Source organism: Garra rufa, chromosome 5, assembly GCF_049309525.1.
Source record: "Garra rufa chromosome 5, GarRuf1.0, whole genome shotgun sequence".
Taxonomy (NCBI): Eukaryota; Metazoa; Chordata; class Actinopteri; order Cypriniformes; family Cyprinidae; genus Garra; species Garra rufa.
Genome location: NC_133365.1, coordinates 53506797 through 53534045, shown reverse-complemented (window position 1 = coordinate 53534045; position 27249 = coordinate 53506797). Strand labels below are relative to the sequence as shown.

Sequence of the window (27249 nt, the reverse complement as noted above, 5' to 3'; positions counted from 1 at the left end):
GGATAAAGGGAATATTTGTACTGAGGAAACTAAACCATGTCATTGGCCTAATTGCATAACGTTGTAGTGTATTATGTGGTTATTTTTATGAGCTAGGAAGAAATATGGGACAAAGTGATGTTAGGATTTTTAATATATAATTAAACATTTGCTGTACCTAAATTAAAAAAATAGAAAGGGAAAAAAAAAATCGAAAATGTTTTTGATGCCGCTTTTTTACTGTACATACTTTTCCTAAAATATTGGGGTGAAACGTCAACATTTTTGTCAATATATATGGAAATAAAGTATGCTATGAATCTATTATGTATTATTAACAAGAGTGGACTAAAGTTGTTTTTTAAATTTATATATATTTTACAATTTTCTTCTATTAAGACAAAATGACACATTATTTATTCTTCCTGAAGGTGCTCTATATAATAAAGGTTTAATTATCTGTGTTTGAAACAAATTTGATAAAATAATGAATATGCAATACATTTATTTTTTACTTTTTCTTACAATGTGTGTCTAATAGGTATAAGTATCTATGCAGAAAAATTATTTAGAAAAATAATTTGATCGTAAAAAAAAAAAAAAACGAGTAAAATGCATGTTGCATGACAACTAGCCCCAGTTACAATTCTCAATATTCTAACATATTTAAAAAACTTCAAGCAAACAAACAAACAAATAACTGAATAAATAATCCTAAAACTGACTATGATTTGGCTTCTTTTTTTAAATTGCTCTAAACAAAAAACAACAAAAAAAAACTATTACATACATACAGGGAAAATGTGATTTCTAAATAAATAAATATCCCTCTTATTATTGAGACTGATTATGATTTTTTTTGTTGCTCTACAAAAAAAAAAAAAAAAACATTAAACAGTCATAAAACTATAATTATTTTTTTAACGCTTTAAATACCAGTTTGTTTATATAATGCTATACACATAAAATCAATTATTTTAATTTTAACTAAATTCAGAATTACAATTTTTGGATCTTGGATATGTCATTGACTGTCAAAATAATAATAATAATAATAATAATAATAATAATAATAATTTTGCACTATCTAAAAAAAAAAGAAAGAAAACAGGGAAAAGGTGATTTCTCAATAGGTCAAACCTGAGAAAATGCTATCAGGTGGAAAATAGTCAAATAAATAAATAAGTAAAATATTGCTAAAAGAATGAAACCCTAATCAAAGAATGCATGATTTTATGCTTAAATGGCACTGGGATTAAATTGTGGTTTTGATGGGTTTCAGTTGGTACATTTTTGCCCTCAAGGTCCTGAACGTAACTATTTCAAATAGATTTATAATAGGAAATATTTTAAAAATAAAACAAATTAAAATAAATAAATAAATAATAATAATAATAATAATAATAATAAATAAAAAGGGCCAAATTTATGCTGTTTGCATTAAGACAGCCAAGGATGTACAAGGATTGTTGAACCTGTTGTGGGGACAGTTGCAACATTTCACTTTATATTATATATATATATATATATATATATATATATATATATATATATATATATATATCTCATGTACACATGTTGCAGCAATATGTGTGAGTAGCTGACAGATGTGGCTTTATTGTATTAAAATTTTGGCTAATACAAACAGTCTCTGAGAAACTATAGGAAATGCAAAAAGTGTTGCATCCGTCCACACTCTCCCCTACACACAAGAGTTTCATAGATGACTTCTACAAAGATAACATTCTATGTGGATATCTCTTAAATTTTCTAAGTAGTTATTCACGGGATGATTCGGCAAGTCACCGTCGCGCAAAACTCCCATGGTCCTGACGTCCCTACGCAGGGGGCAAACCGCACCCCCCCTCACAAGTGATGACGCAATCCAATGAAAGTGTACGGGAGGGGGAGGGGCGTCTTGCATCGGCACGCGCAGACAGCAGAGAGCAGCTGCAGCGGCAAGACGAGCTCGCGCGCGCGTCCCACTGCATATTCACCAAATACACCTCGATCAGCCATACAAGGCACCTGAACGAACCGCTATTTAAACATGGTCGACCGCGAGCAGCTGGTTCAGAAAGCCAGACTGGCCGAGCAGGCTGAGAGATATGATGATATGGCTGCTGCCATGAAATCGGTAAGTGCAACTTTTGCTTTATTAATATGTAACTTACACGCATAATTAATACATGATTTGGCTATTCGGATAACTGTCATTATGTTATTCGTTTCATAATTACGTTCTAGTGATATAAAATAATGTCGCATTGCCATTGGAAATTCCGTTTAGTTTCCCGACCCAATCTTTTTAAAGATCAGCCACTTCTTAAATCGGATCGATTAGAGTGCACGTTCTTCACTTTAAAGGCCCATATAAGTTGATCCGGATCGACTGACAGCTCACAGTCCTGCTGAACTGATGACAAAGCTTATTTGGCAATATTATATGTCACTGTCCGTCATTCATTAAATAAGTGTAAAATGCAGCATTGAATGTGAATCCAGATTTGAACTGGAAACTGGCAGCGGATCTTTGGGCGGTGCCTTTCCGAGATCCGAACGAACCGGACAACATGACCACGGAATGCCACTTCATTATTGCACATGGACAGAATTGCAACAGTTTTTGCATGAAAATCAGCTGGCATTAATAATGTAACTTCCGCGTCTATGCAGAATTCTCAAGTGCTAGAATGCGAAATTGTGCCATCATAAAGCGGTTTGTGATTTATAAGCATTATTACGCATAGCAACCCTGGTGAATGATGCAAAAACCCCAAATCAACGCTGTTGTCTTTGTCTCATAACGAGGCAACCCGAACCACTTAGTGAACGCGCAGCGCTGCTAGTTGCGTGCATCGATTGGCGTTTGAAGATGTCTTCAAAATCAAAGCGATCGCATGTGGTTTTACTCGGCTTTGCAGTTTCGCTCCCACTAGGCGTGTCGCAACGTGTGCCAAGGTGCAGTGCCCGTAATGCACCATTTCATCCGATCCATCAGCCTCCATCCAATAGGGTCCAATCACCAACCCCTCTCTCTCTCTCTCCCTCTCTCTCTCTATCAAGGGCGTAGGTTTGCATTGAAAGTTGATAGGGCCATAATGCAAGAAGGCAATAGTTTGCATCAGATTTTAAACCAGTGTTTTAAAAATCACATTTCAGTTTTATCTTCTGACTGTGTCATAGAAGTCTTGCACGTGTCCTTTATCTGAAACATCCATTTCATGTGTTGGAATCTCTACTACAGTCTCAATGCAACATCTGTAATATGTTTTAGAAACCATCTTGAAGTAAAATAACACAACACTTACAACATTTAAGAAATGTGAAAACATCTACCTGGTAGGTTTTGTTTAAGTTGACTTAAAATGTCACTATGTGAGCCTGGACCACAAAACCAGGCATAATTAATTATGAATAAGTAAGCTTTTTATTGATGTATGGTTTGTTAGGATAGGATAATATTTGGCCGAGATGTAATTTTTTAAAAACCCGGAATCTGAGGGTGCAAAAAAATCCAAATATTGAGAAAATTGCCTTTAAAGTTGTCCAAATGAAGTTCTTAGCAATGCATATTGAGGAAATGTACAAAATATCTTCATGGAACATAATCTTTACTTAAAATCCTAATGATTTTTGGCATAAAAGAAACATTTTGACCCATACAATATATTTTTGGCTATTGTTACAAATGTGCTACTTATGATTGGTTTTGTAAAAACTGAAATAAATCTTGCAGAAAATGCAGATAAAATATCACATAAAATCAAATCAATTACATTTTTAGCATTACTCCTGTCCATAAATGTAATGTCTGTAATGAAAAAAGGTTTTAAAACAACATGAGCAGTGCACATGCACAGTCAGTCTGACTAAATATGGCATTTTCATAGTTTTATTATATTAAAGTGTACTGTAGGTTGCCTACAGCAAGTTAAACAAGTATGGCTGTTGGTTTGCAAATCAATGCATGTCAAGTTTTGGTTTGAGCTAATGAACTCCTTGCACCCATTTAAATAAAAGGAAAGTGGAAAGTGGCAGTGCATTTCCATTTAGCTACTCACCAAGACTGGACGCTGTCCATTACTAAAATGCTCCGTCATAGTCTAATTGCACTATCTCTTGACATCTGCTTTGGGTAGATGAGTAGTTACTGAGGGAGAATGATAAGGTGTATTGCACAGTGCCTCTGATACACCGGTCGGCCATTAGTGCGGTTCATATAATGTTTTCTACTAAACAATTTTCATTCGGAGACAATGAGCTTGACGAATTGGTTCCACCTCTGTGTATTTCTAATATTATACAATGATTAGACCCCAGATCTCCATCATCTTTCTAAACGGTTTGCTTTCATCTGTGCTAATAAATAATTCTGACCGGCCGTTAATGGCACGCACCAAACCCGTCTGGGATCATGCTGGCTCTGAAGAGTCACTTTCTTCTGCCCAAATGCAAATCTTAAATATTTATAAGGTCCATACTTGATCCCATACATATGCCAGCCTGTTTCCACTAACTGAATAAAAGACAAAATAGTTTTTTTTTGCATCTCACAATTATGACAATTGCAGGACATTAAACTCACAATTGCGAGAAATAAAGTCATGAGAGATGTAAAGGCTTTTTTTCACAATTAAGTTTAAATTCTTGCAATTCTGACTTTATTTCTCACAACTGCAATTCAGGCTTTTATAACTTGCAATTTCAAGAAAAAAGTCAGAATTCTAAGATTAAAAATTTACCTTTTCTATTTTTATTTAGTGGTTTTGAAGCTTTTCTGTCTTGCAATTTTGACTTTTTTCTCGCAATTGTGATTTATCTCTCACAATTCTTACCTTTTTTTAGAATTGCAATTTTAAAGACAAAATATTTTTCAGAACTGCAAATTTATATCTCATAATTATTCATTATAATGAGCTATAAACTCACAATTTAAAAAAGTCTGAATTAAAAGATAAATCCGAGTTTGTATATTGCAATTCTGACTTTATAACTAGCAATTACAAGGTTATATCACTCAAAAAAAAAGTCAGAATTCTGAGATTAAAAATTTACCTTTTCTATTTTTATTTAGTGGTTTTTGCAATTTTGACTTTTTTCTCGCAATTGTGATTTATCTCTCGCAATTCTTATCCTTTTTTTTTCTTTTTTGAATTGCAAGATAGTGTTATAGTTTGGAAGAAAAAAGAGATTTTCTCAGAATTGCTATATCTCATATCATAATTCTTTATAATGAGATATAAACTCATGTTACGAGATCATAAATCATAAATAAACAAGTTCATATCTTGCAATTCTGACCTCATAACTAGCAATTGCAAGGTTATATCCCTCTGAAAAAAAGTCAGAATTGAACTCAGATTTATATCTTCTCTTAAAAGTCATCAGATTTGCAATATGTAAACTTGCAATTGCAAGAAAAAAGGCATAACTGTGAGAAGTTGCCATTACCTTTTTCATTTCACCTTTTCCATACACACACACTCTTAAAAATAAAGGTACTTCATGCCATGGAAGAAACTTTTGGTTTAAATGGTTCTATAAAGAACCTTCTGTTTCAAAAAAGGTTCTTTGTGGCTAAAGAAGGTTCTTCAGATTATAAAAAGGTATAAAAGAGATGATTCTTCGTGGAACCAAAAATGGTTCTTCTTTGGCATTGCCTTGAAGAACCTTTTAAAGCACCTTTATTTTTAAGTGTGCACGAGCAGAAGTGACAGACTTTAACTTTTTGCATTTGGTGTCATCTGGTGTGCTTATGCATGCAAAGGGGATTCATGCAACTTACTCTGCATAGTCTCTTTTTGAGATATATTTTCACGTATTGATTTACTCCTCAGCTGACCGGAAAGCTCAGCGAGCTGGAAGGTCCCTCAGCAGCTCAGGGGTGTGTGTTCAGTCATGTCTTCTTCTCACTATGGGAGGAAACTCTGATCACTGCAGCGATGCCTGTTGTCTGTTGGCAGCCTACGCCCATTAAGGCCTGGAATAAGAAGTCAAATACCTTGCTAGTAACTGAGATTTAGTGCAGTTCATAATTTTAAATGCAAAGTACACAATAATTTGTAATGCATGCAAGTAGCCGACGGCAACTAGCTTCAAGTCTACACTGCAGTATTCTAAATCTTGCATACTGCTCAGTTATATGTCAGGTGTGTTTTAATTTAGACTTGTGTGCATGCATTGACTTTTATTCGTTTGTTGCTGTTTTACACTCAGTTGTTTAATTATAGTACATTTGTTCTGACATGTTGTGCCCAATCTGTCAGAGTTACAGCTTTGAACCTTTGGATTAACCATAGCTTAGACCAATTGCATTTATTCAGCAGAAACACACCGTTTTCTGCTTTCATAAATCATTGAAGTAGAGAGAGAAGGTATGGGGAACACACTGATTTTAAACCATAATCAGAACGGATATGAAAAATGCTAAAGCAAATTCACCTTGCATTCCTTTACAAAATATTTAGTCACGTAAGATGCAAGTAAAGCTCCTACTCATCAACTTGAATGAGGAATGATTAAAGATGCTTACTGAAATTGTTTGAGAAATTACACAAAGGTATCCTATATTTTATTTCTTAATTTTAAATCATGCAAAATACTGTATTTATTCATGCATGCAACCTGAGATTTTTTATTTCATATTTAAATGTTTCAATAATTTAACTACACATTAATTTATGGTTCTGTTTTTAATAATAATAATAATGATAACTCTTGTTGTTGTTGTTGTTGTTATTTGATCATTATAATAAAGATATATTCATTAAAATGTTTCAAAAGTAAAGCACACAGTAGCTGCGTTTACATTACCCATTAATTTGCACAAATTGAAAATACGCCTAAGGGAAACTTGTCAATTGCGCACTCTACCCTGGAAATCCAGAAGTCTTGCGAGAGCACAATTTGAATTGTCTCTGCAAGACACTCTGGAATTGAGTAATGATGCACGTTACTGCATGACGTAAGCAGTTCTGGGAACCAATCAAATCGGTGTATCTGATGGAGGCGGGCCAGAGACGAGCTAAACTGATGACGACAGCGCTGTGACGTCCGGAATCATTTAGTAAACATTGTAAGGTGGCTACAGATGAACACCAGTTGTTTGAAACGGCTTTGGCCGCTACAATGAAAGAGTTAGACTTGGCTTTTCATATAAAAGAGGAACAGAAAACCGCGCTCGAATCGTTCCTTTGCAAGAAGGACTTTTTTGCTGTTTTGCCGACTGGATACGGCAAGAGTTTAATGTATCAGTTAGCTCCGCTGGTAGTTAAGCGAATGGGGTGTATTGTTGTGATTGGACGTGGCGTTATCCAATTGCGTGCAGCGAGAGTTTCAAATGCATGCTTGGTGCCGCCCCTCGAGTTAGGCCCCTTTTCATTGCTAGATGCCAGACCCTTAAAGGATAACTATTGCCAAAATGCAACCTGGGCTGTTTTTTTTTACTGTAAACGAGACAAACATGTATCTAAAAGCATAATTACAACAAACGAACCGTTTTTGAGATTGACCGTGATTCGTTTTGTGGTCAATGGCCGGTGAATGGGAGTACTAGGGGCACAACTTTGAGCGCATCAAAATCGATATTTTTACAACACTAAGAAGGCTCGACACACCATGAAACTTTGCTCGAAGTATCGCCTGGGTCTCTACACATGAACTCCAGCATTGAGAACATTGTTTGTGTACACAGAGTTTACTAAAAAGAAAGTTTTTGAACAACTCACTTTCACTGTTTGAGTTTCTGCTCGCAGTCGTCTTGCCAGTCAAGAAGTGTCCATCTCCGAATGCGTGGATGGATAGCTCCTAAAGCATATTTCCATATAAATGCACGGCTAATTCGTTGTTTTGTCGCAAGTGAAAAACAATATTAACCTTCTAGTTGTAAAAAGAGCCTCATATAAGCCTAATATTTCGTCCTATGGAGTCCATTCATTCGCATTCGGAGATGGACACTTCTTGACTGGCGAGACGGCTGCGAGCGGAAACTCAAACAGTGAAAGTGAGTTGTTCAAAACCTTTCTTTTTAGTAAACTCTGTGTTCACAAACAATGTCCTCAATGCTGGAGTTCATGTGTAGAGACCCAGGCGATACTTCGAGCAAAGTTTCATGGTGTGTCGAGCCTTCTTAGTGTTGTAAAAATATCGAATTTGATGCGCTCAAAGTTATGCCCCTAGAACTCCCATTCACCGGCCATTGACCACAAAACGAAATCACGGCCAATCTCAAAAACGGCTAATTTTTCGTAATTATGCTTTTAGCTATATGTTTGTCTCGTTTACAGTAAAAAAAAAAAAAAACAGTTGCATTTTGGCAATAGTTATCCTTTAATCTTAATAGATTAGGGTCTGGATTTTTTCCAGGCTACAAAAACTCCCATATATCACAAAAGTTTTTGCGCTCACATGAGGTGGTTTTTCAGGCAATTCAAAAAATGAATATTTTTTTCCGCATTTATAGGTCATATTCGATTAAATATAGCCAAAATCCTACAAAAATCCTTTGCCATGACTTATTGCGAGAGAAAAAAATAAGTTTCAGTCACATAACATCGGTTAATGGAAATGCCGTCATTTCACAATACTTTTTAATCAACATTTAAAAAAATTGCCAAAGCATTTTCTTTAAATGATTGTGACATTTTTATGGTTATGCTCTGAATTATCAGTCATGCATGTGCAGGGTTCAACCCACATCCACCTCCATTCGCCGTCTTACTATAGACGTGGCTTCAAGACAGTAACTCATGTTTTTTTCATAACAGTATGGTCATAAAGGTTTTATGCATTTTATTTTTAGAAGCCTGCAGCAGCTGCAAAAACATAAAAAAAAACATCTGCAATCACTTGATGGTTATATAACAACGAGTTACTTTAAGTATGATTCCCCTTCTTCCGCCCTTACAACATCCCCATCATCCAATCCTCCACTCCTTAACGCATGCATCCGTTCCTTTTCCTGCTCCACTTTCACCATAGAAATGCTTGTCTATGGTTACTTCATTTTCTTTGCATTTTTACAGCTACCTTTGATTTGAAGCAATAGCCTTAATTATTATAATAGCCTTAATTGATTTGATTTAGCTGAAGTATTGCAGTATGCAGTGCACTGCACTTTTATGTTCTCAGATTTAATCGCTGACATAAAATGCGTACTTCTGACACACATTTGGACTTTCCACAGACCAAAATTCCTATATTACTGTACCTACACAGAAAAATTCAAATTATTTTATCTGTATGTTTGATCAAATAAATGCAGGCTTAGTGAGCATTAAAAACATTAAAAAAAAAATCTTACCAACCCCAAATGGTAGTTTTGTGATGGTGAATGCATGAATAAAATTAAGGAAATTAATCATTTAAAAAAAAATATATATATATATATATATATATATATATATTTTTTTTTTTTTATTAATTAATTAATTTGTTTGTTTGTTTATTTGTTGGTGAAGATCTGTTTTCTATGGAAGCCTGTTTCCACCACCGAATAACAAAAAAAATTGCAACTTATCTCACATTTCTGACTTTTTTCTCAGAACCGCGTGATATGAACTCGCTATTCTGACTTCTTTTCTTGGAATTGTGAGATTTTGCATGTTATAAAGTCAAAATTATGAGATATAGACTTTCAATTGTGAGATAAATACTCACAATTGTGAGAAAAAAAGTCTGAATTGTAAGTTTGTATCTCACCATTGTGACCTTTTTTTCTCAGAATTGTGAGATACAAACTCGCAATTGTGAGTTATAGTCTTTTAGAGGGGAAAAAAAGACTTGATATGTTGTCAGAATTGCAAGTTTATATCTCACAATTCAACATAACTTGCAATTGCATGTTATAAAGTATAAGTCAGAATTCGAGTTATAAACTTGTATCTTAAAATTGCAAGTTTGTCTTGCAATTCTGACTTTATAATTTGCAATTGCCAGTTTATAACTTACAATTCTGATTTTATAACTCACAATTGTGAGTGTATATCTCATAAGAGATGAAAAGTCAGAATTGTGAGCTAAATGTGTGTTTGAAATAGAATAATTCATAATGATTATTACTTCTGAACAGCTTCCAATGCAATTCCTAACTCAACAACACAACTTGGTTTGTACAATACAACAATCAAACTTAAAATCATAGCTGTTTCTACTCCCTATTTACTGGAAATGGAAAACTGAGTTTAAATGTGCTAGCTTATTTTGAAAAACATCAAATCTACTAAATGTTAACGTGAAGTTAAAAATGTGCAGATAAATTATGAGCTGCTCTCAAAGACTGTCATTTGTAAAAGAGAATAAAAAGAGCCTCTTTTTGCTCATGATAACACCATAGCAAAAGTCAGGCTTACAATAGCGCCTTGTCAGTCAAATCTGTTTAATATGTCACATGATTCATCTTTTATTATGATAAATATTATTACCTTGCTTCTTGTGCCAAATACAATAAGAAAAGAGTGGGCAGTATGACCAATATCTTATTTCACATAATTTTACATAATAATAGCAGTATACCAGTAATAAAGTGTTTTATTATACTGTATGACAGTTCAAAGATGAACCAAGTTCATCTGAAAACTGAAAACTACTGCGTACTACTAGTAATTGCAAGGTTATATCCCTCAGAAAAAAGTCAGAATTGAGAGATTAAAAATGTACCTTCTCTATTTTTTATTCAGTGATTTTGAAGCTTTTCTGTCTCGCAATTTTGACTTTTTTCCCTCGCAATTGTGATTTATCTCTCGCAATTCTTACCTTTTTTTTTTGAATTGCAAGATATTGTTAGAATTTTGAAGAAAAAAAGATCTCTCAAAACTGCAAATTTATATCTCATATTTCTTAATTCTTAAATCTTATTGACTAATCAGCTCAAAAGTGCGACCATTTCAATCGCATTTGTGACTGAAAACTACTGCGTGCGACTATGAAAAAATATTTAGGAGCACCAGTGCGTCTGATCAGAGGTTTTTGCCACGTTGAGTAATGCATCATAGACATATCTCACAAATCCTTGCATAAACACAGTGTAGAGAAAGTTTAAATAAGAGATTGACTGTGGAGTATAGAGAGCTTCACTGATTATAATGGAACTTTGTGAGATTGAGATGAATTAAGATAAGTGACAGCTTTTAATTATTTTAGTTTGTAAATAGTTTGTAAATGAGATTGATTTGATGCAACAGTCAAATAAACAAGAAGTTAATATTAAGTAATTCACTTTCCTATTCAAAAAGATTTTTTTTTTTTTACAAATGACATACTTTTAATAAAGTTGGAAAAATGCCATTACAAAGGTAAAAACAAAACTCTCCTGTAAATCAATTTATGGAGTAAATATCACATGTAATGGGAAGGCTAATTTTTGATTATTGATTAGAAGGTGCTCCTGAATTTTTGACTATGCTCCTAAATTTCTTTAAGTTAGGAGCACAAGTGCTCCTAAAAAGAAAAGTAAGCGTAAAGCCCTGCTAATAGTGAAAATTACTGATAGCTGCACAAATAAGGCTAAGCAAAAATCCCCATTTCTGTTGTCACACAGTACATACCGTCGTTCTGATAAACCCAGATTGCTTCACACTGAACGTTAGGAAACTGCATTTGTTCTCTCCATCATGTCCTCAATGATATCATCCATAATATCAGTAATATTCATTGCTGAGAGAGACAGCATGGCTTAGTAACTGTGGGTCATTAAAGGAGCTTTCTCAGTTATTAAGCAGTGGAGTGGAAGAAAGTGTTAGAATAACATTAAGTTAACTAGATTTTGATCGCCATAAACGGTCCTTTTCTTTTTCCCTTTACCCTTTTGTGTTTGTCCTAATCTGCAACTGGGGCTAAAAGTCGACAAACACTCACTTCTGCAATAGCTGGAGGCTTTATTGGAGTCTTATGATGCAACCCAAACTGCAAGTGCCCTGAGATTACAGAGACTACAAAGGACTCACAGACAGAATTAGCACACGACGAGAGCTGTATCATTGCACTGTTGTGCAACACTGCTCAATGCATCTGTATCTAATTAGGAGAAATAATCAAGTGCTTTACTGTGCTTATGCTACGGCTGTGTACGATTTACATACTCAAGTACTTTAAAATTGACAACGCATCATAATAAAGAAAGTAATTTGAGATTTGCTTTCCATTAAAACGATTATACTTACCATAAATCATACAGCACTGTGTTGAAGTCTTGTTCCCCAAGATACTGGCTCCTGTTTGAAGCCGATATGATTTTTTTGTTTTACCATCTTAAAAATAAAGGCAGTGATGCCATAGAAGAACCATTTTTGGTTCCCCAAAGAATTGTTCCTAAAAGAACCATTTTGTAGAAAAGGTTCCATGGATGTTCAAGGTTCTTCACGGAACCATCAATGCCAATAAAGAACGTTTATTTGTAAGAGTGTACTGCAGAACACAATAGGTGATATTTAGGATAATATTCAAGTTGCTTTCCATAAAACCACAGTGACAAGTAATTGTCCAGCTCCAAAAAGGACAAAAGTAGTCATGTGTTTTGTGAAGCTACCAGCTTTGACTTGTACATAATCGTTCCTGTTGGTATGTAAGTGCTATGACAAGTCTCAGATTAGCTTAATGCAGTACACGTAGCAAGGTTTAAGTATATACTAAACAAAAAGAAAATGGACAGATTCGAAAAAGAATAGAGCAAGCTTTTTTTTGTTAATTGTATAATAAATTAAAAGAAAAAAATAGATATAAAGAGAAGATATAAAAAGAATAGAGAAGGGTTTTTTTTTAGAGAAGGCTTTTTTTAGGAATAGAAATTGAATAGAGAGTGCAAAAGTAAGAGGGTCAAATAAAGATGGAAGATATGTGTTTTTAGCTGATTCTTGAAGAGTTTATATCACCAAGAGGGAACATTTTTTTTATATACTTTATTATGTCTTTTAAATAAAAAGGAGAACATATTCAATACATTTTTACAAAAATTAATTTTTCTTTAAAGACATACATTTTCTTTTTAAAGTTATTCCTCATTTTTTCCTCTCAATTTCTCATCCATTTTTTCCCTTTGTGGTAATACCCACCACCCACATAATCACAAAATTATTAAAAAAACAAAAAAAACAAAATCAAACCTCATTTACATACATAGACATCATAAAAAAATACAATAAAAATCACATATTCATATCAAATTCCTTGTGATCCTCAATTCCATATAATTTCAATAATGTATATATATATATATATATATATATATATATATATATATATATTTTTTTTTTTTTTTTTTCTCTTTTCTTTTTTAGCACCAACTAATAATAGTATTTAATCCCAGAAGAGAGGGAACATTTAAGGTAAAAGTCTCTGAAAGTGGTTTTGTGCCTCTTTGGGATGGCACAATAATGCGCAAGTCACTTGCAGAATGTAAGCTTCTAGAGGGCACACAAGTCTGAAGTAATGAATTTAGGTAAAGGGGTGCAGAGCCTGTGGTGGTTTTGTAATCAAACATTAATGCATTTAATTTTTCTGACACGTTTGAGTTTAATCCATGTATGACGATGTAAAACAGCATGTTGCGTCCACCCACTCGCTCACAAGTGTACCACATACACACATCTACACCTCAGTCCCCAAACACACACGCAGTGTCACACATACACACATGCAAGAATTGTGGACATTGTTACTGTTGCCAAGGCAGCACCAGAGATAGTCGACTGCGTCCAAACAAAGACGACTGCCTTGTTTCTATGGAGACGGAAGATTGCTCTTTACTCACCCCCTGCTGTCTGGATGGGAGGTTATGTGTGGAAGAGGTTAAAGGCAGTTTGTAAACGATAACTTAACAAAACATCTACTGTACGCAATCAAAACTATGTGTGCAATACCAGTAAATGTGTTACACAATGATTCAGAAACTGTCTTAGGGTGCTTAATGGCTGTTGTGCTTGAAATGAAAGGAGGAAGTGGTGGAATAATTGATCAGTAATACTGTAAACTGTTCCAAGTCTGATGGAGGAAACAGATTGTGTGTCTGTTTATGAGTGAGGTCATATTTAACAATACTAATACTAAACGTGTCTTTTAACATATGTGACCCTGGACAAATCAAAATGTAATTTTTGATTAGTAATATGCATTGTTAAGAATGTAATTTGGACAACTTTAAAGGTGCTTTTCTCAGTATTTTGAGTTTTTGCACCCTCAGATTTCAGATTTTCAAATAGATGTATCTCGACCAAATATTGTCCTATCCTAACAAACCATACATCAATAGAAAGCTTATTTATTGAGCTTTCATATGATGTATATATCTCAGTTTTGTAAAATTTAACCTTATGACTGGTTTTGTGGTCCAGGGTCACATATGTGACCTTGCATGATGTTTGAAGGAATCAGAGAATTGGATTACGATTAGGGTTCGGTGTTGAGAACCAGTTGCAAATGTTCAAGATTTGACAAGATTGTGACCCTGGACCACAAAACCAGTCTTAAGTAGCACGGGTATATTTGTAGAAATAGCCAATACATTGTGTGGGTCAAAATTATCAATTTTTCTTTTATGCCGAAAATCATTAGGGTATTAAATAAAGATCATATTCCATGAAGATATTTTGTTACTGTTCTACCGTAAATGTATCAAAACTTAATTTTTGATTAGTAATATGCATTGCTAAGAACTTTTTCCTCAGTTGATTTTCTCATTATTTTGATTTTTTTTTTGCACCCTCAGATTCCAGATTTTCAAATAGTTGCATCTGAGCCAAATGTTGTCTTATCCTAACAAACCATACATCAATGGAAAGCTAATTTATTATTATTACAGAGATCTCAGTTAAAAATAAATGACCCTTATGACTGGTTTTGTGGTTCACTAATCCCTGTGTGCTGATTTGTGTTCATGATATTTAGCTGCAACACCGTTTTGCAAAAAAGACAAAAAAAAATATGTCTTCATTTTTTCTATACCTCATTGAAATCAAAACTGGGAATCATTAAAATGCAGAATTGAAATCAGAATTACAAATTTTTACTCCTATTTATGGTTCTAACTACGGATTCACTTAATGTTTCAGATTCAGTGTTTTTTGAGGAAGCACCAGTTGTTAATTTAAATGAATCAGTTGTGCTAATTACTACTAAAATGTTAAAATGCAGTGTTTCAGGTATTCACAAACTGAAGTATGCAGGGGGTCAGTGAAAACCTAATTAATTAATTTATAAAAAAATATTTTTATTTTAAAAATATTTAAAATTTTAATTAAAAAAAATTGTTTACGAAAAACTGATTAAATATTTCTTTAGTTTACCTGCATTTTATTTAACATTTTGTATTTTAAGGGGATTTTATTGTACTAAATTATATGAAATAGTGGAATCCATGATGACCTGTTATCAACTTCAATGTAAGGCCTGAAAGTTAAATTCAACTTAAACTGTCGTAAATTTTGATGCTTTGGAGCACAGAGCTAAGTTTGTTCTCTTTCTCTTAAAGAAAAACACTTGGCAGACTACTTCTTAAGTGAAAAAAGTGAAACTTAAAAAGATTTTTTTTTTTTTTTTGCAAGTCGCTTTGGATAAAGTGTCTGAAAAATGCACAAAAATACTTTTATTATTTTATATAAACTGATATCTTGAAATATACTAAAATGTTTTTAAAATAGATTTATTTCATGCCAAGTACACTATTTACATATTATGTACTTAATAATAAATACCCTGCAATTGTACTTTTAGTATACTACATTGGTAAATTTGAAGTCTCAAACTAATTTTGTACTAAATGCACTTTAATTGTGTCAAAGTAGTGGTGAAGTCTAACTAAAGATATACTTAAGTATATTTGATTGTGCTAAAGTGGAACTATTGCAAGTATACTTTAGGTACACTTTAAATATTTAGTATTTAAAGACCAATATTATTTAAAGATCATACAATCCTCATCAATAGTGACTCCAATAGTACTCCAAATAAAGTTTAATTTTATTTTTTATATCAGCAGGTCTTGAGCAATATGCTAGTACATATGTTAATAGACTTGAAATATACTTAGTATGAAATAAATGCATTTAAATCGATTACTTTTTTTTACTAGGGTTGTGATTTTGTTTGGGCGCAGTACCAAACGCCTCCACTAGATGAAATTTGCTTTCCATTCATTTCCAATGCAGTCATTTTTGTCTGCAAACAGTACAAGTATGACTACTTTATCATGACCTTTTTGGATCATGTCCATGATTTTGTGTGTGTCCACGTGTTTACATAGCGAGTGCCGAAACCTGTACAAAGTTTTGTGCCATTTTGATAAAGGAAAAAACCCAAATACTAATGTTTCAATCAAAAATGTAATATTTAACATGTAAAATAAACAGGTTCTGAATCATCAATATCAAACCTGCTTTGTTGATGAGCCTTTGGGTTACCATCAGCTATTCTCTGTAATAAATTTGTGCATGATGCATTGGCATGCAATGTGGTTGTGCACGCATTTTGGTTGGCAATGACGCAGAGAGCGAATGATACAGCAATAAAATGCAGTAAATCATGGAGCCCCCGAGGACTTAGGAAATTGCATCTGAAAGGTAGTAGAAGAGAGAGAGAGAGATCTGTAGGCACCAGCTCATCCGCCTACTGCCAGTCTGTTAAATCAAAACATCTCTGCGATGATGTGCTGCGATGCTTTCAGTCCGCCAAATTTTTGCAAGCAATGTGTTGACTCACTCTTCACTATGACGCTCTGTAAACAACACACAGTAATTCAGGTTGCGATGTGTTTTTAAACAAGAGCAAGTGGCATCTTTCATCTTGAAATGCTGCCAGTCATCTATGAATAGATTTACTACATTGCGTCCAGCCTACACTAGGACTTGTAATACATGTGCTGGTGAAAACGAACAATGAAGATGCCATGTCCATAAATAGGCATTTGGCAAATCACCACATTGAAGCTTACTTGAACCGTTCACTCGAATGACTCACAAAGGACTTTGTGAACTACCATTCACAAAGCAACACTTTATCCCTTTATCCACATCTCTGCTGTTATTCTGTACTTAAATGGCATGTACATAAACTATAATAGGGTAATCTATTCTGATTTAATGGGCATAAGAAAAGACTAAAGTTGATACAGTGTATAAAGACAATCGCAACCCATGCAAATGAAGGAGGATTATGAGTGAGCCTAATGCTGCATAAACAGCTCTGTCACTAAATAAAGCTGGAAACGTCAAGTTAGTGTGTTTCTTTGGTTTGCAAGCAATGCTTTAAGCTGACGTCATCAAAATGCATACCGCAGTACGGCAGGTTTTCCACTCTTCCTTCCTCTTCCTGAAGTACAAGAAAACAAGATAATTTCTCAAAATAACACTCAACTGCACCACAGTTTAATGCCACTGTAAACACTGTCATTTTAAACTGGAGTGAATTGGACAAATTAGAGAACGGTAATTCTAAAGATATTAAAAATTGCAAAAAAATAATGCTTTGACACGAGTTTCAGTCCCAGGGAATCTATGAACTGATAAAATCTATCCAAAAAAATGCAATATGAGTGGCTTTGGATACAAGTTTCTGCCTAATGCATTCATGTACACTACCAGTCATTAAGTTTGGAATAATTAAGATTTAAGAACAATTTAATTTTTTTCTGCTGCAGTTATTTGATTAAAAAATACAGTAAAAGCAGTTATATTGTGAATTATTATTACCGTTTAGTTTTTTTTCCCATTTTAATATTTTTTTAAATGTCATTTCTGTGAATGCAGAGCATGATCCCTCAGAAATCATTATGATATGGTGCTCAGTTATCATAAATTATTATTTGTGCTTAAATACTACAGTGGTTTTCAATGTTGAAAATGTTTTTTGCTATGTACATTTTTTGTAAAAACAGTGACGTTTGCAAGTTCAAAAGTACAGCATTTGTTTGAAGTAGAAATCTTTTGTAACATCACAAATGTCTTTACTGTCACTTTTGATTATTTTAATGCATTGTTGCTGAATAGAAGCATACATTCAGTTGAATTAAATAATAGATTTCTTCCTTTTTTTGTAAATCTTGCATACCCCCAACTCAGTTTTTCTCACTGATAATTATCAGGAATGTTTCTTGAGCAGAAAGTCAGCATATTAGAATGATTTCTGAAGGTTCATGTGACACTGAAGACACGAGTAATGATGCTAAAAATTCAGCTTTGCATCACAGGAATACATTATATTTTACAATATGTGACCCTGGATGCAAAACCAGCCATAAGGGTCAATCTTTTGAAATTTAGATTAATAAATAAGCTTTGATGTACGGTTTTGTTAGGATAGGACTATATTTGACAGAGAATCTGAGAAATCTGGTATCTTGCAGTGCAAAAAAAAAAAAAAAAATCTAAATACTGAGAAAATCAACTTTAAAGTTTTCCAAATGAAGTTCTTAGCAATGCATATTACTAATTAAGTTTTCATATATTTACAGTAGGAAATGTACAAAATATCTTCAGTCAATATCCTAATCATTTTTGCCATAAGGAAAAATAATAATTTTGACCCATACAATGTATTTTTAAATATTGCTATAAATTCCTTGTTCTGCCATGGAACTCTAGATGGCACAGAGTTATACAACTTGGCACAAGCTTATTGGCTCACGTTGCATACACAACCCTTAAATGCCTGGTAGCATTCACTTTGGCATTTCGCAGTGCGTTTTCGAGGTTCCTCTGAAAACGCTCCACCTTCACCAGCTCCACTGACTTGACTTTTTCAATAACATTATTCCAAACTTCTGACATGTAGTGGAAAGTGAAAGTCGTGATGTATTGTCAAGTATGGTGACCCATACTCGAAATTGGTGGTCTGTATATAACCCAAGTGCACAAACACAGCAGTGAGAAGTGAACACACACACACACACACACACACACACATGTTGGGTTTACATGTTTTATGGGGACATTCCATAGGCGTAATGGTTTTTATACTGTACAAACCGTACTTTCTATCGCCCTACACCTACCCTACACCTAAACCTAGCCCTCACAGGAGATTGTGCATACTTTTACTTCCTCAAAAAAACTCATTGTGCATGATTTATAAGCCTGTTTCCTCATGGGGACCTGAGAAATGTCCCCACAAGGTCAAAATCTACTGGTATTCCTATCCTTGTGGGGACATTTGGTCCCCATAACGTGATGAATACCAGGTACACACATACACACACACACACACACACACACACACACACACACACACCCGAAGCAGTGGGCAGCCATTTCTCCAGTGCCCAGGAAGCAATTGGGGGTTCGGTGCCTTGCTCAAGGGCACCTCAGTCATAGTATTGAAGGTGTTCTTTCACAATCCCCACCTTCAATTCCTGCCTGTGCGGGAATCGAACCGGCGACCTTCAGGTTACAAGCCCAACTCTCTAACTATTAGGCCAAACAGATCTTTTTATCCATAAAGAGCATCATTACTTCAACTGTGAAACTTGTTACAATTTAAAAAAAATGATTAGGTAACCTCTTCACCTTCTCTCCGTCTCTTAGGTAACGGAGCTGAACGAGGCCCTTTCCAACGAGGAGAGGAACCTGCTCTCTGTGGCCTACAAGAACGTAGTGGGCGCACGGCGTTCCTCCTGGCGCGTCATCTCCAGCATAGAGCAGAAGACCTCCGCCGATGGCAATGAGAAGAAAATCGAGATGGTCCGCGCCTACCGCGAGAAAATCGAGAAGGAGCTGGAGGCCGTGTGCCAAGACGTGCTCAACCTCCTCGACAACTTCCTGATCAAGAACTGCAGCGAGACCCAGCACGAGAGCAAAGTCTTCTACCTGAAGATGAAGGGCGACTACTACCGTTACCTGGCGGAGGTAGCCACAGGCGAAAAGAGAGCCACGGTGGTGGAGTCTTCTGAGAAATCCTACAGCGAAGCCCATGAGATCAGCAAAGAGCACATGCAGCCTACGCATCCTATCCGCCTGGGTCTGGCGCTCAATTACTCTGTCTTCTACTACGAGATCCAGAACGCACCCGAGCAGGCCTGCCATCTGGCCAAGACGGCTTTCGACGACGCGATCGCCGAACTGGACACCCTGAACGAGGACTCCTACAAAGACTCCACGCTCATCATGCAGCTCCTGCGAGACAACTTGACGCTCTGGACGAGCGATCAACAAGACGACGAGGGAGGCGAAGGCAACAACTAAGCGTCGAAAAAGAAAAGAGAAGATCTTTGAGACCCTTTTCCTCTCAGCCGTAACATAAAACACGCGCGCTCACACAACAAAGAAAAACAAAAAAAGTATAAGTTACATGAAAAATTCACAAAGGGGGCATGATGGAACTGTGTCAGCCACGTTTGCTGATTGCAAAGCAGCGCAGTTTTCTTTATTTTCCACAAAATTACAATTGAGAGAAATATGCTAGTTATAAAGAATGGTATGAATCAAAAAAAAAAAGAAAAATTACGAAGTAGCTTAAAAGGAATAAACTAAACCTCTCTTTCTGTGACGTTTACTCAACACTTTGAGGAAAAAGCTTGTCGGTACGTCATTCGTTTCTAAATGGCTGAAGGGTTATGCTAAAACCCACTGGCATAGGGACTGTTCTTGTAGTGAAATACGAAGTGGAGCTGCTTATATTAATTTACATTGTGAGTAAAGAGTACTTTAAAGCGTCAAGGGAGGGCTTAAATGACAAAAAAAGTCAAAACTTGAATGTTATCGCCTCGCAAAAGTAGGTATTTGCAAACAGGCTGCTCTGGGTGTAAATGGTCGTGTTCTTGTCTGATATACAGTACCTTCATAGGGATTCTGAATTGCACCCACTAATGTTTGAAAGTCGTTTATGTCAAACTGGTTATCTGTGCCATTTATGATACACACCGTTAGTATGCATCTCACCTCAAACTACACGAAACTACTGTATTACAGTAATGTTGATTAGGTGTGCAAAAATAACACAGTTATGACTTCCCTGGTACATGCATTGCCTTTGCAATGCAAAGCTAAAACCGTTTTCCAATCGTTATTATTATCATTATTACGGATACCGTTTCAAAAAGGCTGACCCACACTGTATGAGAAAATTAGATTTATTTTATTGCACTGAAGAGTAGTTTTAAATATTATTGATACAAAGGCGTGAAATAAATGTGCGAAAAGAAAGTAAAACTAAAATGCCCAATGCCTCAAAAAATAAGACGACCACTCTAACGCAATGGCTAATAACTTGGTTTGATACACTCAATTAATATTACTGGTACCATAGACTGTTTTTGTTATTTATTTTGAGTTTTTGACAGTGCACTGGCATCAAATTGCTTTGGTTCAATTTTTGTTTTAATTGTCATGAAATACACTTGCCTATTATACTGTTTCTCAGTGTAGGACGATTACAGCTCCAATATTCTTGATAATACAATATTGTGCATGCTGGTGATGTATTTATATACCATAGCTCGACTTTATTAACTTTAAAAACTGTAGATGTTATGTATTCATATGAACAAGAAACAAAAAGAATTTAATCGGATTATTTTCTATTTATTACTTTCTATTGGATTGTTTCAATCTGTTATGATTTTTTTCTTATGTATGTATTTTTTTCCTTGCTGAAGTACGCTATACCAAAACAGAGTGTGTTTACCATGAATTAATCTGTTATGGATGTTGCTGTAGTGACATGCGATTCTTGTATTTGGTTTTTAATAAACAATAAAAGGAAGCAAAAAGACAAAAAAAGAGAAAGAAAACACCACTTCTGGTGTTTTGTCATGGTAAATTATGATTACATTGTAAAACAATTAATGTTGTTCTTAAAATGACTTTCCTTTTCTGTGCTTTCTTCTGTCAGGTTCTACTGTGAGATATTTAAGATTTGCTGTAAAATCAGTGTTTGTTTTTTTCTGCTCTGAATGTGTTTCTGTAAGGGATTCACTCATGGAACATGACCTATTCTAATGATTTCTGTTTTCTTTCTTTTTCCTTGCCTACTGGTATCTTAAATGTGAGTCATGTAGCGGTTGCACAAAAGAAACATAATGATAATAATAATCATAATTAAAAAAATAAAACATGACTGTGCTCTTCTAACCACCATTTCAGTGCTGTCGTACATGACTGAATCTATTCCTGTTGACATCTTCAGAGAAAACATTATGTACTTATTTAATAAATACAAGTCCAATGGCACAGTGGTTAGTCTAGTAGTGAGATATAGTGAACAACACTGTTTGAGCTCCTGTTTCCCCTCCCGTTCGGTGCCATCCCGTGCCATCTCCTAGATGGCTGAAGGCTGTCTCTGCTAATGCTTTGCTTAATGCTAGCATCTGCCACACAGTTAAAGCCAACAGCTCTGCTTTAGTTTAAAGTTCATTCAGGTGAAGCTGGTTTTCTTTAAAGGTATACTTCACCCAAAAATAAAAATTCTGTCAGGATTACTCACCAAACCTGTACGAATTTCTTTCTTCTTCTGAACACAAAGGAAGATATTTCGAAGAATGTAAGGAACTGTATAGTTTCTGGTCCCCACTGACTTCCATAGTATTTGTTTCCAATGTTACCCACATTTATTCAAAATATATCTCAAAAGTAGGGCTGCAACTAACGATTATTTTGATAATCGACTATTTGGTCGATTATTTTTTCGATTAATCGAGTAGTTGGCTTAAAAATTCTATGAAAACACAGTGCTTAACAATTTACAACAATTCACCTGTCGTAATAAAGAAAAAAGATATTTGAAGAAAAACACACTAACAAGCATAAAATAGTGTTTCTGCTATTTATTCTGGCGTGGCGGTGTTTAGTGTCCACACAGTAAGGGTTAAGCTGGCCGCAAAGCCCCAGCTAAAGTAATTACCAGTAAGGAGATATTCAAATTATTTATTAATAAACTATTTTTTTCTGAGTCAGTGTCGCAAAGATGAAGTTGACGATCCTAACTCGCCATCTGCTCACTGGATGTGCTTTTAAAGCCTAAATGCATTTTTATGGATTAGGCCTATAGCTAATAAAAGAGTTTTGTTTTCAATTTGAATTATTTCCTTTTATAGTAGTGAAGTAATAATTTAAAGTACATTTATTACTCTTACATTTATGAGCAAAAATGAAAAAAGTCCTGCAAAGCTTTCACTCTCCGCATAAACCATTGGATATGCGCCTATTGGTACACATTTAAACGATTCAACTAATATTGTGATATGATTTAAGTTTTTTTATATCTAAGGATTTTAATTTAAATCGTGATGACTTGAGAAGGCTAAATTGATCTGTCTGCCGCTGGCCGCTTGGTCGTTACTTTAAAAAACAAAAACTTGAATTTCACAAACAAAACGTATTCCAAATATATTTCTAAATTAACTTTATAAACTAAAGAAAGGAAAATAAATGTAATTACTTTGCTATTAAAAACAGCAGCTGTGCAATGGGGAAGAGAAAGAGAACTCGGGCCAGTAATTCTGATGAGCTGTCGAGGTTGTTGGGAATCTTTGCAACCAATGTTTGTTTAATAGCCTTTTTAACACTTATTTAGGCTACTTTCTTATTTAAATGGATTATTTCATTGATTTATTTTAGCGTTTTGTAGGCTGCTTGTTCACCGACGGAATTGCTAAAATAAACAAGCACGTTTGTTAATAATGTTTGAGCCTCATTTATTTATATTTATTACACGGCTCTTTGGAATGCTTGATTCTGATTGGTCAGTTGAGACATTTGCAGGTTCGTTCTTTTCAAATAATCACGCTCCAAAGTAATAACGCATAGCCGGTACTACTTGTATGTTTAAAAGCCCTCCGTGCCAACAAAGATTACCGTTTGGCGCCATCTTGTGACAAACACTGGACAACCACAATTAACAATGGAAAATTTCGACATTAATCTATTTAAATTGTCTTACTAACGTACATAGTTTGAAGGTTAGTCACGTGGTACTATATCGTTTCGCGGAAGGATAAAAATGTTAATTTAAAACAAATATGCCAATAAAAGGTTTCAAATTCATATTCATGTCCAGTTTTTTTCCTTATGTGGCAAGTAGCCGTGTAATAAGCGGGATAATGTACAGGCAGCCGATAGTTATCGCAGTTATCACACTGTCGGGGCTTATTTCTGCGATAACTACCGGCTGCCTGTACATTATCCCTTACATAAAACACCGCAAAAAAATCTGCCACTGTCACAGCCCTACAGTTCCTCCATAAATACGTGCACTACGTGTTTTGTATTTAAATCTAAATGTAACATTCAACGACAGATGTTTCAGCACAATGAATGTTCTTGTGCTGAGTATTAATTGTCTCCCTGTCTGTGTTCTGTGTTCCAGTCTGACGCTCATTCAGTAAAGATTTAAACTTAACACAGACTGTCAGGACGGACTTTTATGCACAAATGGAAATGCTTGTGTGAATGAGTGACATTTACAGACAATGATATGACCGTAAACTGAAAGTTTTCATGCTGACGATGCAAACGGATCTTAAAGCGCCTCAGGGCAAGCCATTATGTTTTAAGCTTCAAGTTTAAAATAAGGAATTCTCATGTTTTTGGCAGCTTGAATCATGTAACTGTCCTGCAGCATCTCAGTCTGTTTCCTCCACTATTTTTAGATGCATTTTGTCTATAGAAATGCGACATTCAGTGCTGTAATTTGACATGATCCTCTGAAGTTGCACGTGCACTGTGGGCGGACCCGATTCATCGATAATGAGAATCGTCGTCAACGAATTTCATTATCCATAATAATTGATTTTATCGATTAGTTGTTGCAGCCCTACTCAAAAAGCTAACAGAATTTTAATTTTTGATTGAACTATCCTTTTAACTTCATCTTTTTTCAAAGATATTTGAGAAGATGGGTATATACTGTATAGAGAGGGAGATAATCACATTTTAATGTTATTGGGGTTGCAAAGTGGTGGAAAATGTATGGAAACCTAACAGTGTTTTTTGAAAACTTACAGAAAATTTTGGAAATTTTTTGTAGACTTTTGGAAAGTTTCTTCCATTTGCAAGCATAAATGTTAATAATCATTGAGCATGCAAACGGAAGCTATGACTCTAAGGAAGCATATACACAATGCCGTTCCAACTAAAAACATCACATTATTAATGCACTTTAGCCCTTCAATTACATAACAATGGCGTTTTGGGGGCCTGAAAATACAAACTATTGAAAACGGATTTCAAAGTGCACACTTTTGGAAACAATACCATTAGAATCTAGCACATGCATGTTTCCTGTTAGTCTATAGGCATGTGCTAGTTATTCGTTTCCGAGGATGAACAGGGATCGTTTTTACAACAAAACTTTTCCATTTTGTAGTATATTGTAACTGCAACAAACACGTTTGTACTGATGGGGCGTAGCTACCTTATCAAAATGCATTAATATGGAAGGTACACCAGTTTGAATATGCTAATGATACACTAATTAAATGCTTTCTTTTTTAAACTCTGACATTTACTCAATGCATTTGCAAGAATATCACTGAATGGCAATTTCTTACACATAACTTGCTTGATATGGCAACAAACGGTTTGTGACCCTTTACCACAAAACCAGATATTTTATACATTTCATACCATAAATATACCAAAACCTAATTTTTTATTAGTAATATGCATTGCTAATAACTTAATATGGACAACTTTAAAGGCAATTTTCTCAGTGTTTTGATTTTTTTGCACCCTCAGATTTTCAAATAGTTGTATCTCGACCAAGTATCGTCCTATCCTAACAAAGCATACATGAATGGAAAGCGCATACATGTATAAATCTAACTTTCAAAAAATTGACCCTTTTGACTGGGTTTGTGGTCCAGGGTCACAAATACTATTGAAATGGCACCCAGGATAGCCGTACACAAGTATACACCTCCAACTCTAGTCAAGTAAGCAATCTGCCTGAGTAAGATGGAGTCAGTAGGACAGACGTAAGCATGCTGCACTGAATCCTATACAGCACAAGCAAATATTGATTCAGTGAGGGGTTGATGAGTTTGTGTGAACATTATACCATCAGGCAAAGACAGCGAATGGGAAATCAATGTTTACGAACAAAAGACGCAAGGCCAGCGAGTCTGGCAAAGCCCGCAAGTAGCATGAGGATGCTTTATCACTTTTTTCTAAACCCCCATTACTAATCAGAATATGATCAGGAAAAGCAAGCTTTATGCATAGACCTTGCACTAACAAAGCTATCCCTTGCACACTTTAAGATAATTAGGGATGGAAAAAATTAAATAATGTCAGCTAATGATGAACTACTACCGTCCCTGCTGAAAACGGACTTAAGCCTGAAAACAGACTTAATTTTATTGCAATTACTTTTGATTTTGTGGGATTCGCCCATATACATAACAATTTGGTCTAAATTCCTAATTTTTAAACATCTTATACCAAAACAACTATCGTTTTTGTATGTTACAAAAATTCAAATAATCTCAGAAGTACTATAGGATAAAAGTAGTTTGGGTCTATATATAGAGTGTTTTCACCATACGTCATCAATCTGGAAGTTAGCCTTTGCGGTGGCACTGAACGTAAACAATGCCATTCAACCGACTGGAACTTGTGCTTGGGCTTGGCGAAAAAACAAAGAAATAAAAGCAATTCCCTATGTCGGGATAAGAAACAAAAGAAAGAATTGTCGTGTCATCAGTCCGCAACAAAGGAGGCAGAGAGTACAGATATTTACCACCTATTATAGAGCTCAACAATATGGACTATTCTTTGCATTCATGTTCTAAAATGTAATTTGTGTGGAAATATTGCATTATTATTATTATATTTAGTCTTTAAAAGGCCGTTGACAGAGGCCAGAAACACTGAAGACGGACATAATACTGTAGAAAATAGTACTGTAGCAGGCAGATCAATCTCACTGTCATTAGCTGCGTTTCCGTTACCCTTTAAATTGCGTAAATTGAAATTGCGAATTAAAAATACGCCTAATGAAAACGCGTCAATTGCGCAAAAACTCCCATATATTGCAAAAACGTTTTTACACTCGCTTGAGGTGGTTTTTCAGGCAATTCGAAAAAGGAATCTTTCGTAAAACAGCAATGGAAACGTTTTTTTTTCCCGCATTTACAGGTCACATTCGATTAAATAAAGCCAAAATCCCACAAAAATCCGCTGCCATGACTTATTGCGAGAGGAAAAAATTAAAGGAGAACTCCGGTGTGATTTTGACCTAAAGTGTATTGAATCATGATACCGAGTGTAAACGTACCTTGCATATCTCATCTCGTCTTGTCCACTGCTGTCCGAAATCTGGGGTCAGTTAGCCAAGGAATTTATCAGCTTA

The 27249-nt window shown here is 34.9% G+C and overlaps 1 protein-coding gene across 1 annotated transcript; it reads left to right on the top strand.

Moving 5' to 3' along the window:
* Window positions 1-1899: 1899 nt before the first annotated feature.
* LOC141335404 (14-3-3 protein gamma-1) lies at window positions 1900-22031 on the top strand. The gene is made up of 2 exons (XM_073840852.1): window positions 1900-2116; window positions 19488-22031. Exons 1-2 carry the CDS (start codon window positions 2030-2032, stop codon window positions 20142-20144), a joined length of 744 nt encoding a protein of 247 aa, XP_073696953.1. The 5' UTR covers window positions 1900-2029; the 3' UTR covers window positions 20145-22031.
* The last annotated feature ends 5218 nt before the right edge of the window (window positions 22032-27249 follow it).